This window comes from Grampus griseus (genome assembly GCF_964374135.1).
Source record: "Grampus griseus genome assembly, chromosome: 11".
Taxonomy (NCBI): domain Eukaryota; kingdom Metazoa; phylum Chordata; class Mammalia; order Artiodactyla; family Delphinidae; genus Grampus; species Grampus griseus.
Window position 1 is genome coordinate 3105552 of NC_139005.1, and position 15814 is coordinate 3121365.

The 15814-nt window shown below is 51.9% G+C and overlaps 1 protein-coding gene across 2 annotated transcripts in view; it reads left to right on the forward strand.

Annotated features, from left to right (window-relative positions):
• The first annotated feature begins 7977 nt into the window (after window positions 1-7977).
• The window catches only part of TEAD4 (TEA domain transcription factor 4), a 62517-nt gene continuing 54680 nt past the window's right edge, over window positions 7978-15814 (forward strand). For both annotated transcript variants that reach the window (XM_082665997.1, XM_082665998.1), the window contains exon 1: window positions 7978-8154. In XM_082665997.1, coding sequence (XP_082522123.1) covers window positions 8088-8154 — 67 coding nt within the window. In that variant the 5' untranslated portion in view covers window positions 7978-8087. The remainder of the gene's footprint in view (window positions 8155-15814) is intronic.

Here is a 15814-nt window from a genome sequence, read left to right on the forward strand (position 1 = left end):
CCTGAGCCTACCTCACCTTCCTTACTTTGTACCCATCTCTCCTCTCCTACTTGAAGGGACAGCCTAGGCAAAACAAACAAACAAAGCAAAACAACAAGAAAAGTAGCCCTGATGTTAATGGAAGTTTCTGAAATATTCCAAATATGAAAGGGGCCTCCATGGTTTTCTCTGGCTCTGCCAGGTCCTTTGGTCCATCAGGCCCAAGCTCCTCTGCAGGGCAAGGCTGAGGCCCGGGAGGCCAGGTGCAATAAGAGTGTGCCACGTAGACGGTAGAGCTGGTGGGCCAGGGTGGCAGTGGGACTTTTCCTGGTCTGTTCCAACCTTTTATTACACATTTTGGTATAATATAGTGCTTCTCAAGCCTCAGGGTTTTAACATCTGGTTAAGCACTATCTACCCAGATTCCGTCCCTTGTGATTTTCAAGGCCTCCAAGAATAATCAGTAGTTCTCTCTCTGCCATAGTCTGGGGGCAGGAAGGTCAGGAAGGAAGGACGGTCTGAGACGAAAGGAGGGTGACAGGCAGAGGGAGGCTGGCAGTTAGATCAAGATTTTAAGAGTGGGTTTAAATGCAATTTTTAGGGTACTGATGCATGCTCAGGACAGACTCCATCAGGGTAAGATAGAAGGATGTCCCTAAAAATACGTCCTGATTTTACCTTTGGTCAATCTCCTGTGATTCTGTATCAGAGAGAGAGAGAGATACAGATTTTAAATAGTAATAATTTCATATTATTTAAAACACTTTTTAAGATTATACAATTAAAGCCTCCTCCCGTATCTGTCCCCTTCTTGTTTCCCTTGCCCTGTACTCTTAGAGTTGACCACTTTTCGTTTCCAATGTATCTTTCCAGTATTTCTCTATGCAAAAATGTATTTCTAATTTCCCACTCTCTGTGCACAAAAGGTAGCATACTATATACTTGGTTCAGTAGCTTGCTTTTTTTTTGTTCCTTTGGCTGTGCCATGTGGCACGTGGGATCTTGGTTTCCCGACCAGGGATGAAGCCCCCACCCCTGCAGTGGAAGCACGAGTCTTAACCACTGGACCGCCAGGGAATGCCCACACCTTTATGATTGGTGTCTCCACAGTCCTCAGTTTGCCCCTTCGCAGGTGTTATCTACCTGCCTGCCAAGCATCTCCTTTTGGATGGTCGACAGCTGTGCTCTCCAACACCATCGCCACTAGTCACATGGAACTATTAATTAAAATTCAGTCAACTAGCTGCATTTCAAGGTCTCAGAAGCCATATGTGGCTCATGCCTACCATACTGGACAGCACGGATAAAGAACACTTCATCATTCCAGAATGTTCTGTCGGAGAATGTGGGTCCACAGAAATCTCAACTTTGGGTTCCAAAAATGTAACCCTCTTCTCACCAGGTGTCATTCCCTGGGGAAGTTGTGCTTGTCCCACTTCCCCATCAGAATGTCAGTAGCTTGGGGGCAGGGCTGTGACGTTTCTGTTCATCCCTAGTGCCTACCTACCTGGCGCAGTGCCAAGGACATCACACATGTTCAGTCAACGTGAGATGGAAACATGAGTGATAGGAGACTGAGGCCCAGACTCTAAGGGTCCCCAAGGTCGTAATTAGTATCGGCCGAGCTGTTGTTTGAACCTGGGTTAGTTTAATTCCCCAGTAAGGACATAATATGTGACTTTTGTTAACTTTCATTTTCAAAATTTTGTACCAGAGTCACTGAAAATGAAACTTTTAACGATTAGACTGGAGGAAGCCTTTCCCCCCTTTTGATTTTTTCCAGGAAGCTCCTGGATATCCAGACCCTAAAGACCCCCTGGGACGCTCAGAGAAATTCTGAGAACTGTACGGAGAAGCCTTCACCCTCTGGGCTCCAGAAACCAAGAGTTTTGTGTCAGTCTGGAAATACACTGAATTAGTTTGCTCAGGCTGCCATAACAAAGTACCACAGACTGGGTGGCTTGAACAGAAATTTATTTCTCACAGTTCTGGAGGCTAGAAGTCCAAGATCAAGGTGTAGGCAGGTTTGGTTTCTCCTGAGGCCTCTCTCCGTGGCCTACAGATGGCCATCCTCTCCCTGTGTCCTCTGTGACAAGTCTGTGTCCTAATCTCTCTTATAAGGAGGATTAGGGTGGACCCTAATCTAGGCAGATTGGATTAGGGCCCATCCTAAAGGCCTCAATTTAACTTAATCACCTCTTTAATACATCTGCAGATCCAGTCACATTCTGAAGTACTGGGGATTAGGGCTTCAACATAAGGCATTGGGGGGTGGGGTGAGGAGGACAGGTCAGCCCCAGCACACACTGCCCCCTAGAGGGTAGACCTGGAGTCTATTCTTGTCCACATTTCTCTTGGATGAAGAGACAACAATTAATATGATGCTTTTCAAATCACAGACTGCTTTTATTCTATAGATGAAATGAAAGACTCCAGCTTTGATAAAGGTTGGTCTGTGTTGTCGTTCAAAACACAAGATGCAGTTCAGATGGTATGGAGTGAAGAGTCTTCTTAAGGAAAAAAAAGCAAATAGAGGGAATTCAGTGGCGGTCCAGTTCTTAGGACTGCACTTTCACTGCCCAGGACGTGGGTTCAATCCCTGGTCAGCAAGCTGTGTGGCACAGCCGGAAAAAGAAAGAAAGAAGGAAAGAAGGAAAGAAGTACAGCGTGCGTGGGTTGAAAAGAACAGGACCTGGAGTTACAGTGACCATACCCCAGCACCGAGTCAGCTGCATCCTACTTCTGAAGCCCAGGAAGAGGGGGCATGCTTTGGGGATATTTCAAGAGCAATATATTTCCTTTTACCTAAAGCCTAGGAAATAATCCTTCCTGGATTCTGCCCTTGTTAACTTCTTATTAGGCTATTAAATCCAGTTGTGGGTGTTGGTTTTTGTTTTAAGATGTGGAAAAAGTAGGGCAGGGTTAGATATATAGTTCCAGTCACATCCCACCCCTTACCCCCCCAACCAATTATAAAAGAAGTACAAGTTTGTTATAGAAAATAGAGAACAAAAAAATGAGAAAGAGGAGCTTCCCTGGTGGCGCAGTGGTTAAGAATCCGCCTGCCAACACAGGGGACACGGTTTCGAGCCCTGGTCCGGGAAGATCCCACATGCCGCGGAGCAACTAAGCCCGTGTGCCACAGCTACTGAGCCTGCGCTCTAGAGCCCGTGAGCCACAACTACTGAGCCCGCGTGCCACAACTACTGAAGCCCGGACGCCTAGAGCCCATGCTCTGCAACAAGAGAAGCCACCGCAATGAGAAGCCCGCGCACCGCAACAAATAGTAGCCCCCTCTCGCAGCAACTAGAGAAAGCCTGTGCACAGCAACGAAGACCCAACGCAGCCAAAAATAAATAAATTTAATTAATTTTTAAAAAATGAGAAAGAAGACCCCTTAATCTTCAACCTGTCAGAGATACTCACTGTAAGATTCTTTTCCATTTATTTTTCAAAAGCAGGACACAGCATTGTAAATCAGCTATACTCTAATATAAAATAAAAATTAAAAAAAAAAAACAAAAACAGGATTGGGACTTCCCTAGCCGTTCTGTGGTTAGAACTCCGTGCTTCCACTGCAGGGGGCATGGGTTCGGTCCCCGGTGGGGGAACTAAGATCCCACATGCCGCACGGTGTGGCCTAAATAAATAAATAAAACAGGATCATCCTGTATACATTTTTTATTTTTATTTATTTATATTTATTTATTTATGTTTGCGGTACACGGGCCTCTCACTGCTGTGGCCTCTCCCGTTGCGGAGCACGGGCTCCGGACGCGCAGGCTCAGCGGCCATGGCTCACGGGCCCAGCCGCTCTGCGGCATGTGGGATCTTCCCGGACCGGGGCACAAACCCGTGTCCCCTGCATCGGCAGGCAGACTCTCAACCACTGCGCCACCAGGGAAGCCCTACACTGTTTTTTTTTTTTTTTTTTTTTTGCAGTACGTAGGCCCCTCACTGTCGTGGCCTCTACCGCTGCGGAGCACAGGCTCTGGACATGCAGGCTTCGCGGCCATGGCTCACAGGCCCAGCCGCTCCGCGGCATGTGGGATCTTCCCACACCCGGGCACGAACCCACGTCCCCTGCATCAGCAGGCGGACTCTCAACCACTGCGCCACCAGGGAAGCCCTACACTGTTTTTAAAATCTGCTTTTCCACTTATTATATCATGCACACTTGTCTGGTTTATTTTTTAAAATCTTATTAATCACTCTAAAGAATTCTATCACGTGGATGTGGCTGAATTTGTTTAATAGGGTATCATATGGATAATTTATGATGATGTGGGTTGAAAAAAATTTATTAAAGGAATGGAAATAATACCAAACGACACATGATAAAAGTAATTAATATGATTTTTGATTTTGGAGAATAAACAACACAAATAGCTTCCACACATCAAACCCAGCTCTGACCACACCCGTGCCGTCTTCTTTCTGCACAACTTTCATGAAGCTCGACCAGGATCCATTTGTCGTTCCGGGTAAAGTTGCTGGGATCACGAGGAAGTGAGGTGAGGTGAGGTGTGGATTTTATGGTGTAATTTGAGGGGAGCCATGTGCATCTCTCTAGCTCTATCCAGACATGAAATATTTCCACCAAGAGATTCATTCCTGAAGGTCAACAAATGAGTCCTGTCTCTTGAGAAATGTAAATATCCCTGAAAGGGCAGGCAGGTGTGTAAGATCACTGTCTGTCTTTCACCTTCGGGACTTCTAAGAAGTTTCCTTTATCCAGAGTGACCTCCACAGCTTGGGAACGGGAGATAGCTAAAGGCACAGAGCTCTCTAGAAGCCTGTGGGAGGCTGAGGTTCTGACCCTTTATGGTCTTGGATAGTTAGGGTCTGGGGGAATAAGCCGGTCTGATCTCCAGATACCCTCTCAGCAGCGTGTGCTGCTTTCCTGTCTCCAAGGGACTCCGTCCTACCTTCCTCCCACCCCTCTGAGCCCAGCTGGACTGACCCTCCAATCCAACATAGTCCTGCCTTTCTTTGAGTTCTTATCTTTGCTAATGGTACCACCAGTCGTTCAGCTGTCAAAGTTCTGTGATTTTTGTCTCCTCTCTCACCTCACAGCCAACTTAGTCACCATTTCTGTTGACTTTGCTTCTGGACTATTTCCTGGACCCCTTCCCTCATCCTCAGCCTCAGGACCACTACCCTGACTCTCCAATCCAGCCCTAACACCTGCAGTCCAGTCGAGGGGGGTCTTTCTGATGGAGGTGCCGATTTTGTCACACTTGTGTCCCAAGGGCCCTTTGGATGCCCCCTCTTCAGCACGGGATACAGTGATCTTCACAACTGGCACTGCTGCTGTAATCCATCCTCCCCGCCTCCTGTTCTCCAGCCACACCAGCTTACTAGACTTTTCCTAAACTCCCCTAGTGTACAGGCTACCAGCCTTAGTGAGTCTTCCAGACTCAATTCAGCGAACTCTCATTTATCCTTCAAGAGCTAGAGTACGTCGCCTCTGCAACCTGGATTTCACTGTGCATTTCCTGGGGTTCCCCTATGGTGCTCAAAGCTCACGGACACAACAAATGGTTGTTACGCTAAGTAGCCAGTGCTTACCGTTTGTGTGTCATTCGGTGCCTGCACACTGTCCTGCGCTGCAGACTTTACATGTGGAGGAGGTGTGACCAAGCCCTGACGAGACCCATCATTTAACAAGCAGACCAGAATTTATATCCAAATGAGACCTGCTTCCTTCAGTCTTCACCTTAAGAGATTGGATACTTTGTCCAGTGATGCTGTGATCACTCAAAACACCTTTGGAACACCCCTCTTGGAAACAACTTCAGCACTTATAGCACTTCAAGATCCTCTATGGTAGTAGGTTTCTGTTTTTTTTCTTTTTCTTTTTTGGTTTTAACTTAACATTTATTACGCATTTATCTATTCCAGGCACCAAGCTGGAGCTGGGTGAAAGATAAGATAAATTGGACATTTACTGTGTCTCCAAGGAAGTTTGTTTGGTAAGGGAGATAAGATCTGGACCCCAGGACAATACAGGGTTAAGTGATAAGGCTGAGGTTGGATCTGATTTTTGGAAAAGGGCAGAAGTCCTTTGGTTTCAACTTCCCAACAAGGTGGATTGACAGGGGTATGTGATTACACCCTGCATTAAGCCAGTGTGTTCTGAAGACTTCCAAACAGAAGCCCAGTGATACAGCCCAAATGCGATACAGTGATCTCCACAACTGGCACCGCTGTTGTAATCCATCACGAGACTAAACCCACCTGGCGTGTTTAAGACCCGGACTCCCCACTTTCTGGCGATGCTCCTCCACAGACCGAGTTTTCCCAGCTAAATAGAAAGCTCTGGAAGGGCAGGTGCTGAGGTCTTCTCCTTCACTATTTTCACAGTGTCTGGTGGGCGCATAACAGATGTGGGATAAGTATTAGACGCGTCTCCTGCCGCGCCACACGCCCGTCACTTCGGGCATCCTCTCCCCACGTGCGCCGCTCTCCGCGGTGACAGCGTCGCAGGTCCGCGCGGGGCGGAAGGGAACGGCTGAAAGGAACGTGCGGGGAGGGCACGCATGTGTGCGCGGAGCTCCTGCGTCCTGGGCCCGGGAGCGGGGTCCCCGGTGGGCACCGCGGGGAAGGGAGCAGCTGCCCGCGCGCCGGACGTCCGCCCTCGACCGTCCTTTTGGGGCCGGCGCGGAGGGAGAGGCGTGCTGGCGGCCGGGCGCGAGGCCAGAGGCCGGCCCGCGGGTCAGGGGGAAGGGTTCCGGCCTCGGCCGAGAGCGGGGGGCTGGCCAGGACCGGCGGGAAGCCGGGCCAGGGGAGGAGGAAGAGAGTCTGGGCCGAGATCAAAGGGGAAGCACGTGTGCGGGGCGGCGGCCGAAGCTGGAGCAGGACGCCGAGGTCGCAGCCTAGTCCCCGCGGCCGCCCCCCGCCGGCGCCGCCCGCCCCGCGCCCGCGGCCCCTCCCCGCGTCCCAGTCTCCTCCCCGAGGGCTCGGGGCCGGGCCGCCACTCCCTCCAGCTCCCGCCCTCGGCCGCGCGCATCTCATTCCAGCCCTCATTCCTCACATTCCAGGCTTCCTCCTTTCAAACCCCAGGCCGGGGGCGGGGAGGGCCCGCAGCTCCCGGCTCCGCCGTGCGGCCGCGTCCCCCAGGTGAGTGGCCCCGGCGCCGCGCCCCTCTGCCGCTCCCCTGGCGCTCTCTTCTTCCGGCCTTGGACCTGCGCTCCGGGCCCGCCTTGCCCCCCCTCCGACTTCCCTCCCTTCCGCCCTCCTGCGCGCGCTCGGTTCCCCCGGCTCCCTTCCTCTCCCGTTGACTCACCCCGCCAGGAATAGGGATCGCCCGTGCTTTCCCGTCAGTCCCCTTCTGGGAAAACTCCTCCCTCCGCGAGCCCCGCTCCGCCCGGCTCCGCGCACCGGCCACCGCGCGCCGGACCCCGCGCACCGACTACCGTGCACCGGGCACCGCGCACCGAGTACCGCGCGCCGGCGCGACGACCTGGGCTCGGGGCGGCGCGGGGTCGGCTCCGTCCCGCGACCCGCCTTCCTACCCGCCCAGCCGATCGGCCCCGGTTCCGGAGCCCGGGTCTCCGGTCGCTGACCCCCCGTTGTCCCTGCAGCGCCCTCGCCGGCCTCCCGGGACCTCAGCGGAGCCGCGGCTGGAAGAGCGGCGCCGGGGCGGACTCCGCGGGACTGGCCCCGCGCGCCCGCCCACCTCCCCGCACCCTGGGACCGGTAAGGCGGCGGCGCGGGAGGAGCTCTCACCCGGGACCGGACTAGGTGGCGAGTCGGGCACGTGGAGGCGCGCGGACCGCAGGGCCGTGGTGGGCGAGAGGGCCGGGGGGCGGGGAAGGGGAGCGCGCGGAGCCGAAAGGACCGGAGGCGGAGCCGAGGACGCCGGCGGCAGGAGAGACCCGGCACCCGCGCCTCTTTTCTGCTGGGCGCCTCTCGGGCTCGGAAGAAGAGCCCTGGAGGTGGATGCCTTGGCGGTTTGCAGTGCCGAGGCTTTGCGACAGCGGAGGGGACCTCGGCAAAAGGTCCCCGCTCCCCAGCGCTTGAGGAGCCTGGTGCGTTCTACGCTGGGGACCAGCGAGTCTGGGGAGCAGAGCTCCCAGACCCCGAAGCGGATATTTCCCCGGCGGATGGGCCGACCCGGGACTCGCGCCTCCGTGTACTCGTGTGTCAGGGGGTTCGGGCCAGACCCGGAGGGTAAGTGATGAGTTCATGTGGCGTCTGGCTGTCCTGCCTCCTTAGCTTCGAGTGTATGTGAGGGTGACACCGGCTCACAGATGACTCACCTGGCTTCCAGGAGGCGGATTTGTTTGTGTTGAACGGGAGCGCGTTTCCACTCGAGAAGAGTGCTGTTTGTCTGAGAGCTGAGTGTTTCTGAGCACTTGCGAGATGCCACGTCTCTCAGCGTGCGTTTTCCCCGCGAGGATACTGTTCCTGGGCGAGACTGTCCTTGCTCCCTGCCGAAGCGGGGGCAGGAGACAGTGTCGCTGGTGGTGTGTGTACGGGAGTAGTTGGCTGTGGGTGTGGCCCCCAGTCTCCACTCGCCCTGGACCCGCGGAGCTGGAAGGAAAGCTGTCCACACTTGCCTCTTCCAGGCAGCTGTCTTTCTAGGGAGGTCGGTTTTGTTCCGCCTAGGCAGAAAGTTAAGGGAAGTTGAGATTCTTGCCTTTCGTGACGGTAGTGAGATTTGGGGATGTTTGTGGGGTTGGACCCCCCAGAAAGAGACCATTTCGAATCTTGAGATTTGTGTAAACAGGGCTTTACTTTACTTATTTTTAACTTTTAAAAAATGTTATGCAGTTTTTAGAGGTAACTTTCCATTTCCAGTTACAACAAAATATGGGCTATATTCTCTGTGTTGTACAACACATCCTTGTAGCCTGTGGTACACTCAATAGTTTGTACCTCCCCTCCCCCGCCCCTAAATTGCCCCGCCCCCTCCCCACTGGCAACCACCAGTTTGCTCATATCTATATCTGTGAGTCCTCTTCTTTGTTATATTCACTAGTCTGTTGTTTAAGTTCCACACGTAAGTGATATCACACAGTATTTGTCTAGACAGTGCTTTTAAATTTGGCCCCAAGAACAAGGAGGAATCGAACTACTTTCTCCTGGTCCAGCTCTCCTTAGAGCTGCCGGGGCAGTCAAAAGGAAGAATCCTCCTCCCTGGAGACTTGCTAGACCAGGAGGCACTGTCCTGAGCATTGCAGAGATGCTTTCGTGCCAGCCTGGAAGGGAAGGCTGCCTCTGATTTGCCGGTTGACCTGTGAGGAGAACCTTGTGGGGTATCTCTGTTTCCCCATCTCTTCCTTTCTGCTTTGCTTTCAGTTTTATCTCCATTGGGGTTTCACCATGTGAAACATTTTAGAGGAGGGAGCTGGGTAGGGCGAGAGCCACAATGCCCAGGAGATTGGCCGCAGTGTGAGATTGACAGCGCGTGGTGGGGATGGGCGGGGTGAACGCAGGCCGACCCCTTATCGAGTTCTTTCTTCATTCTCACAGCCACATGCTGTGGGCATAATGTTTATGGCTTCTTGAAAGGAAGGGACCAGACACTGCCAAGGGGTGGGGACTCGCCGCCCCTCCTCCACGCACCCTGAGGACACAGGTGTGCTGCTGGGGGCCACCTACCCCCTCACCGGCTCAGGCCATGTGTGGGTGGGGCTTCAAGGGCGTCTGGTCTAAAGATGGAGTAGAGCGGGTTCAGGTTTGGGGTCACACGTACCAGGGTATAAATCCTGACAGTTACTCGCTACCTTTAAGGCTTCAGGCTTGGTTTCCTGATGAGTAATATGGGAGGAGTTCATTAGTATCTATCGGAAAAGTTGGTGGTGAAAATTCAGTGTTTGCAGAGCACCTCGCACCGTGCCTGGCACAGCCAGAGGCGCAGCAGCCAGCGTTTCCTAAGCCTGTTTCAGCCTAGAACCCCTTTTTTCCTGGGAACTTCTCTGAACACCCTTTGCTAAACCCTGCCCTGCCATTCATGTTTGTTTAGCCAAATGGCTTGAGCGTTTGCTGTACGCCAGGCCCTACAGGCTTCTTCCCTCAGACTTAGGAACCAGGGTCGCTAGTGGCCCAGGTGGAGGTGGGAGCCTGGCTTTGTCACCGCAGAGCACAGGGTCTCCAGCTCCTATGTTCTAATTACTGTTTTGCCTTGACCCCAGGGTGAACTCGCTGAACATTAGTGAACTCTAATGTCAGCACCTAACTCGCTCATTTTATTTTTATTTATTTATTATTTTTTTGCGGTACGCGGGCCTCTCACTGCTGTGGCCTCTCCCGTTGTGGAGCACAGGCTCCGGACGCGCAGGCTCAGCGGCCATGGCTTACGGGCCCAGCTGCTCCGCGGCATGTGGGATCCTCCCGGACCGGGGCACGAACCCGTGTCCCCTGCATCGGCAGGTGGACTCCCAACCACTGTGCCACCAGGGAAGCCCACTCGCTCATTTTAGAGGTGAGGAGCAGCCACTACAGAGAACAGCATGGAGCTTCCTTAAAAAACTAAAACTATATGGTCCAGCAATCCCATTCCTGGCATATATCCAGAGAAAACTGTAATTCGAAATGATACATGTACCCCAGTGTTCATAGCAGCACTATTTACAATAGCCAAGACATGGAAGCAACTTAAATGTCCATTGACAGATGAATGTATAAAGAAGATGTGGGGGGCTTCCCTGGTGGCGCCGTGGTTGAGAGTCCCCCTGCCGGTGCAGGGGACACGGGTTCATGCCCCGGTCCGGGAAGATCCCACATGCCGCAGAGCGGCTGGGCCCATGAGCCATGGCCGCTGAGCCTGCGCGTCCGGAGCCTGTGCTCCGCGACGGGAGAGGCTGCAGCAGTGAGAGGCCCACGTACCACAAAAAAAAAAAAAAAAAAAAAAAGAAGATGTGGTACATATATACAGTGGAATACTACTCAGCCATGAAAAAGAATGAAATAATGCCAGTTGCAGCAACATGGATGGACCTAGAGATTATCATGCTAAGTGAAGTAAGTCAGACGGAGTACCATATGATATCACTTATATGTGGAATCTAAAAAATGGTGCAAAAGAACTTATTTACAAAACAGGAATAGACTCACAGACATAGAAAACAAACTTACGCTTACCAAAGGGGAAGGGGGTGGGGGAGGGATAAATTAGGAGTTTGGGATTAGCAGATATACACGCTCTATATAAAATAGATAAACAACAGGACCTACTGTATAGCACAGGGAACTATATTCAGTGTCTTGGAGTAACCTATAATGGAAAAGAATCTAAAAAAGAATATATATACATACACACACAAAATAACTGAATCACTTTGCTGTACACCTGAAACTAATACAATGTTGTAAGTCAACAATATTTCAATAAAAATTTTAAAAATAATAAAAATAAAGATGGGAAACTGAAGCCCTAGTGGGACAGTAGCTTGCTTAAGGTCACACAGCTGGTGAGTGGCACAGCTGGGACTGGAGTCCACCCTGGTCCATTCTGGTCCACTCTGTCTCCTGCGCCGTCTCCTGCTCTGTGGGTCCCAATGCCCAGACTCCTGGCCACCTTCGTCTAACAGGCGTGGAGGCTGGCCCACTGTGCCTCCTGCCTTCCTTTGCCCCCTGTGACCCTTTGCTGGCAGGAGTTGGGACCACAGCTCCCTTTAAGGCTCTGAAACTGTAGCTGAACAGCTGCTGTCTGGGGGGCCCCCCCCTTCCCCCTAGGGTGTGGCCAGTTCAGGGGCCCAGGTGGAGGTGGGGCAGGGCTGTGTAGCCAGGCATAGTCTCCAGCTCCTAGGCTCTCATTCCAGCTTTGCCTTGACGGCTTCTGAAGTGACAGTTCTTCGCACGCTTTTGGTTTTTCCATGTAGATATTAGGGATATGGGCTGGGAGCCCTCCGCTGTAGCGACTGGCCCTTTGGGAGCATTTCCACCATAATCCCAGCCCCCAAGGGCCTTGCCCAACATCCTCCGGCCTTCAGTACATCAGGAGGATGGGCCAGGCTCCCTGCAGTGCAGACTGCGGAGGGTGGGCGGGCCCCCATGGGTGGGGACTCGGCTTCCTTTGACCCAAACTTCACTCGAACAATAGACTTCAGAGGAGTCACCAGGGGCAGGAAATGGGAGCTGTGCGGAGGCTGGGTGACCCTCGTGGGGGAGGGGATGCATATCCGGCCTGAAGGAAAGGCAGGGTGTTGGGGGCAGTGCGAAGGGCACTGGGGAGGGGCCGGTGGCACACAGGGTGGGCCTCTCCTCTGCAGGGGCCCTGTTGACTCAGAGAAGCCTGAGCTGCTGAAGCCCATCCTCTGGCTGAACCCTCTGCTTTGCCTTCTCAGCCGAGGTGTCTAGTGTCTGCTGGCCTGGCCCACCCCTGCCAGAGCTGCGCTGCGTTCCCTCGAGCCCCCGAGATGTTTGCGTGCATTGTCCCGTGAACCCCCCAGGATAAAAGACCGGTCGTGTTCCTCCCCGGCTGATGGCCATCTTGGCGTTGAGCGTTGAGTAATAGTTGACTGGGCCGTGGGCAGAGCTCCAGGTGGGGAAACAGCCGGCCTGGGTCAGCTGGACAACAGAAAGGGATTTTTCTGAGCTACAGTCAGAACAGGAGGACAACGGGGACAGGCTGGGGGGCAGGTGGCGGAATGCTCTCCCAGGTGAAGCGCCCTTACCACGCCCTCATCTTTGTCAGAGTAGAGCAGACCTGTGAGAGGGGCGAAGGCCAACCTTGGACGAGTGCGTTGGACCACACTTGAGTCGCGTTTCCTGAGCTCAGGTGGCCAGATTCTCACAGATCGCGTTTTGGGGACCTGAGAGAAGCTTCTGGGGTCTGGGAGGAGGTGAGGACGGCAGGATAGCAAATGCTGTCCTGGTTCATCTCTTCAAGGGGGCAAGACCGGGGTCCTGAAATGGCCGGCTGGTAAGCTTCTTATCCATCCCTGGCCAAATTCCAGGTCAGATATTTGAACATACAGTCTGTGGGGACATCAGAAATGAAGTTGAGGTAACTAGTGGCCAACATGGGTTCACTCTACCAAGTCGTGGGAAAATAACCTAATTTGGGTTCAGGAGAATTGAGTGTGTTCTGGCTGATGGCAGCCGTTAAGATGGATTTGTGACCAGTTGAAAGACCACCCTGGGTACTGAGCTCACGTCACCCTGGGGCGAGGTCTCTAGTGATGTATGTCACATCTTTTCTGGCTTTGTCCTCTATCTATCAGTTCTGTGCATGTTTAGGATAACAAGCCTATTGGATGACAGAACCAGGATTCAAAATCCTTTCAATTGACTAAAATGCTGAGATTAAGCAGAACCCTGAAATTAAAATAAATTTTCAGTTAAGATTAATACATGCTCATTATAGAACACCAGGAAAATAAAGAAATATATAAAGGAGAAAATAAAATGGTACATAGTGCCACAACTCAGGGATGAGTACCGTTAATATTTTGGTATATGTCCCTCCAAACTTGTGTTCATGCAAGTCTATATATTTTAACATAATTGCAATTATACTCTATTCTGTTTTTTTAACTACTCTATACTATAGAGTATATAAATTATTGAAAACCATAATTTTAAGGATCTGAATAATATTACATCATATGACAATACCTTATTTAACTGTGCTGTACTGGACTTTTAAAAAAATTGTTTTCAATTTTTAGCCATTCAAAATAACTTGACATCTAGCGATATTAAACATGTCTTCATATCTCAAGATGAAACCTAAAAAGTTTATGTGTAAAATCCTGCATTTAAGTTCAGAATATCAATTATATAGAATAGGAACTTACTGTCCATTCTTGTGGGGAAAAAAAAAAAACTTTGGGTTTTTGGTTGATGAAGGAAGGGGAAGGGAAATGAGCATTTATTAAGTGCCTACTGGATGCCAGGTGTTATTCTAAACATCTCTCTCGACATCTCTCTTTTAATCTTCACAGCAGCCCTGCGAGATGGGGTTTGTTATTATTTTTTGAACCTCTCCTTTACAGAGGAGGAAGAAGCTACACAGAGATTAATGCGGGGTTTAAGTTTGTACCCGGGTCCATCACGCGCTTCCCTTTGGGCCCTGTGGTGTGCGGAGCCTGCGTCAGAAAGGCTTGAGTCCAGTGCAGTGCTCCGGCCACACTGGGAGCCTTCTCTGGTTTTGGAGGTTGGACACACCGGACCTAGGAAGCACTGAGCTTCGAGCATCTCAGCCGAGTTTGGAGCGGGGGTGGGTGTTGGCATTTCTCTCCCAGGAGGCAGCCCTCTGTGCAGGACCAGCAGATCCATCCGTGATCTCAGGAGGCAGGACCAGGTGGAGCTACACAGAATTTCTGTTTCTGTGCAGAACTGGTTAGGGATGCTTCGCCGGACATCTCTGCGCTGGATGGGAGGTGGGATCAGATGACCTCTGGGGCCTCTGCCTCCCCCTTATGGCCCTGGCCTCAGTTTCTCCACATGTGGCAGGTGGGGACCCCACTAGGCGAGGAGGGAGGTGTTTTCCCACTTTGGCCCTTGGAGAGATCCATCCTGCCGGAGGCGAGGTTGAGAGATGTGGGGGAAGGAGCAGTGTCCCAGCGGGTGGAGGATGCAGCACGGGGAGGTGTGGGCAGCATTGCCTGGCCCGCGTCACCCTTGTGCAAGCTGAGTGGACGGGCGTCAGGGTCAGGGGAAGATGCCCCGGCGTCGGGTAGCGGCTGCGAGCACAGACTCCGGAGCCGGTGCTGTCCGCTGGGAATGTGAAATTGTATGTGAGCTGGGAGCCACATTTAAGAGGCGCAAAGAAGCTAGTCAAATGAATTTTTTTGTTAACTTTTTATTTTGCATTGGAGTAGAGTTGATTAACAATGTTGTGATAGTTTCAGGTGTACAGCACAGTGATTCAGTTATACATTTTCCCATTAGGTTGTTAACATAATAGTGAGCAGAGTTCCCTGTGCTATACAGTAGGTCCTTGCTGGTTATCCATTTTAAATATAGCTGTGTGTACGTGTCGATCCCAAACTCCCTAACTGTCCCTTCCCCCACCCTTCCCTAGTGAAATGAATTTTAATAATATTTTCTATTAAACTACAGTGTCTAAAATATTATCGCTTAACGTGTAATCAATAGTAAAACAATATTAATGAGATAGTTGACATTGTTTTTCGTAAAAAGGGTTGGGATCCAGCCCGTGTTTTACACTCAACGGCACGTCTCTGTTGCACCGGCCACGCTTCAAGTGCCCACTAGCCGTGGCCAGTGTTTGGACAGTATAGCTTCACAGCCAGCCTGCCTGCCTGGGTTTGAAGCCCCTACCTGCTGCTCTTCAGCTATGTGGCCCTGGGCAAGTTTCCAGGCTGCAGTGTGTCTTATTCCCCCCCCCAACTTTTTTTTTTTTTTTTGGCCGAGCCACGTGGTTTGCGGGATCTTAGTTCCCGACCAGGGATCCAACCCATGCCCGCTGCAGTGGAAGCGTGGAGTCCTAACCACTGGACCGCCAGGGAAGTCCCTTATTTTCCCCGCTTATTAATGGGGGCAATACTAATAACAGTGCCACCCCCATACGGTTGATGTGAAGGTTAAATTAGGCAATATCTGTAAAGTGCTTGGTTTCTTTGCCGGGCACATATTAAACACTGTATAAGTGTTTATCAGGTAAATGACCTGTAACTGGTCCTTAACCCCTGGAGAGGCAGTGCTGTGCTTGGGAAAGCCCAGCCATAGAGGGGCCCCGTGGTCCCTGGGCTTCCCTGCCGGTGCCCATAGTTCTACAGAGTGGAATGGATTCAGATCAGATGGGCTGGTCGGTTGTTGCTGCACAGAGGGCCACCTCCTGGGAGAGAAATGCCAGCCCCCAATGATGGCACAGGGTCCCGTCCCTCAACAGGTGTGTCCTGAGCCTCTGTCTTCT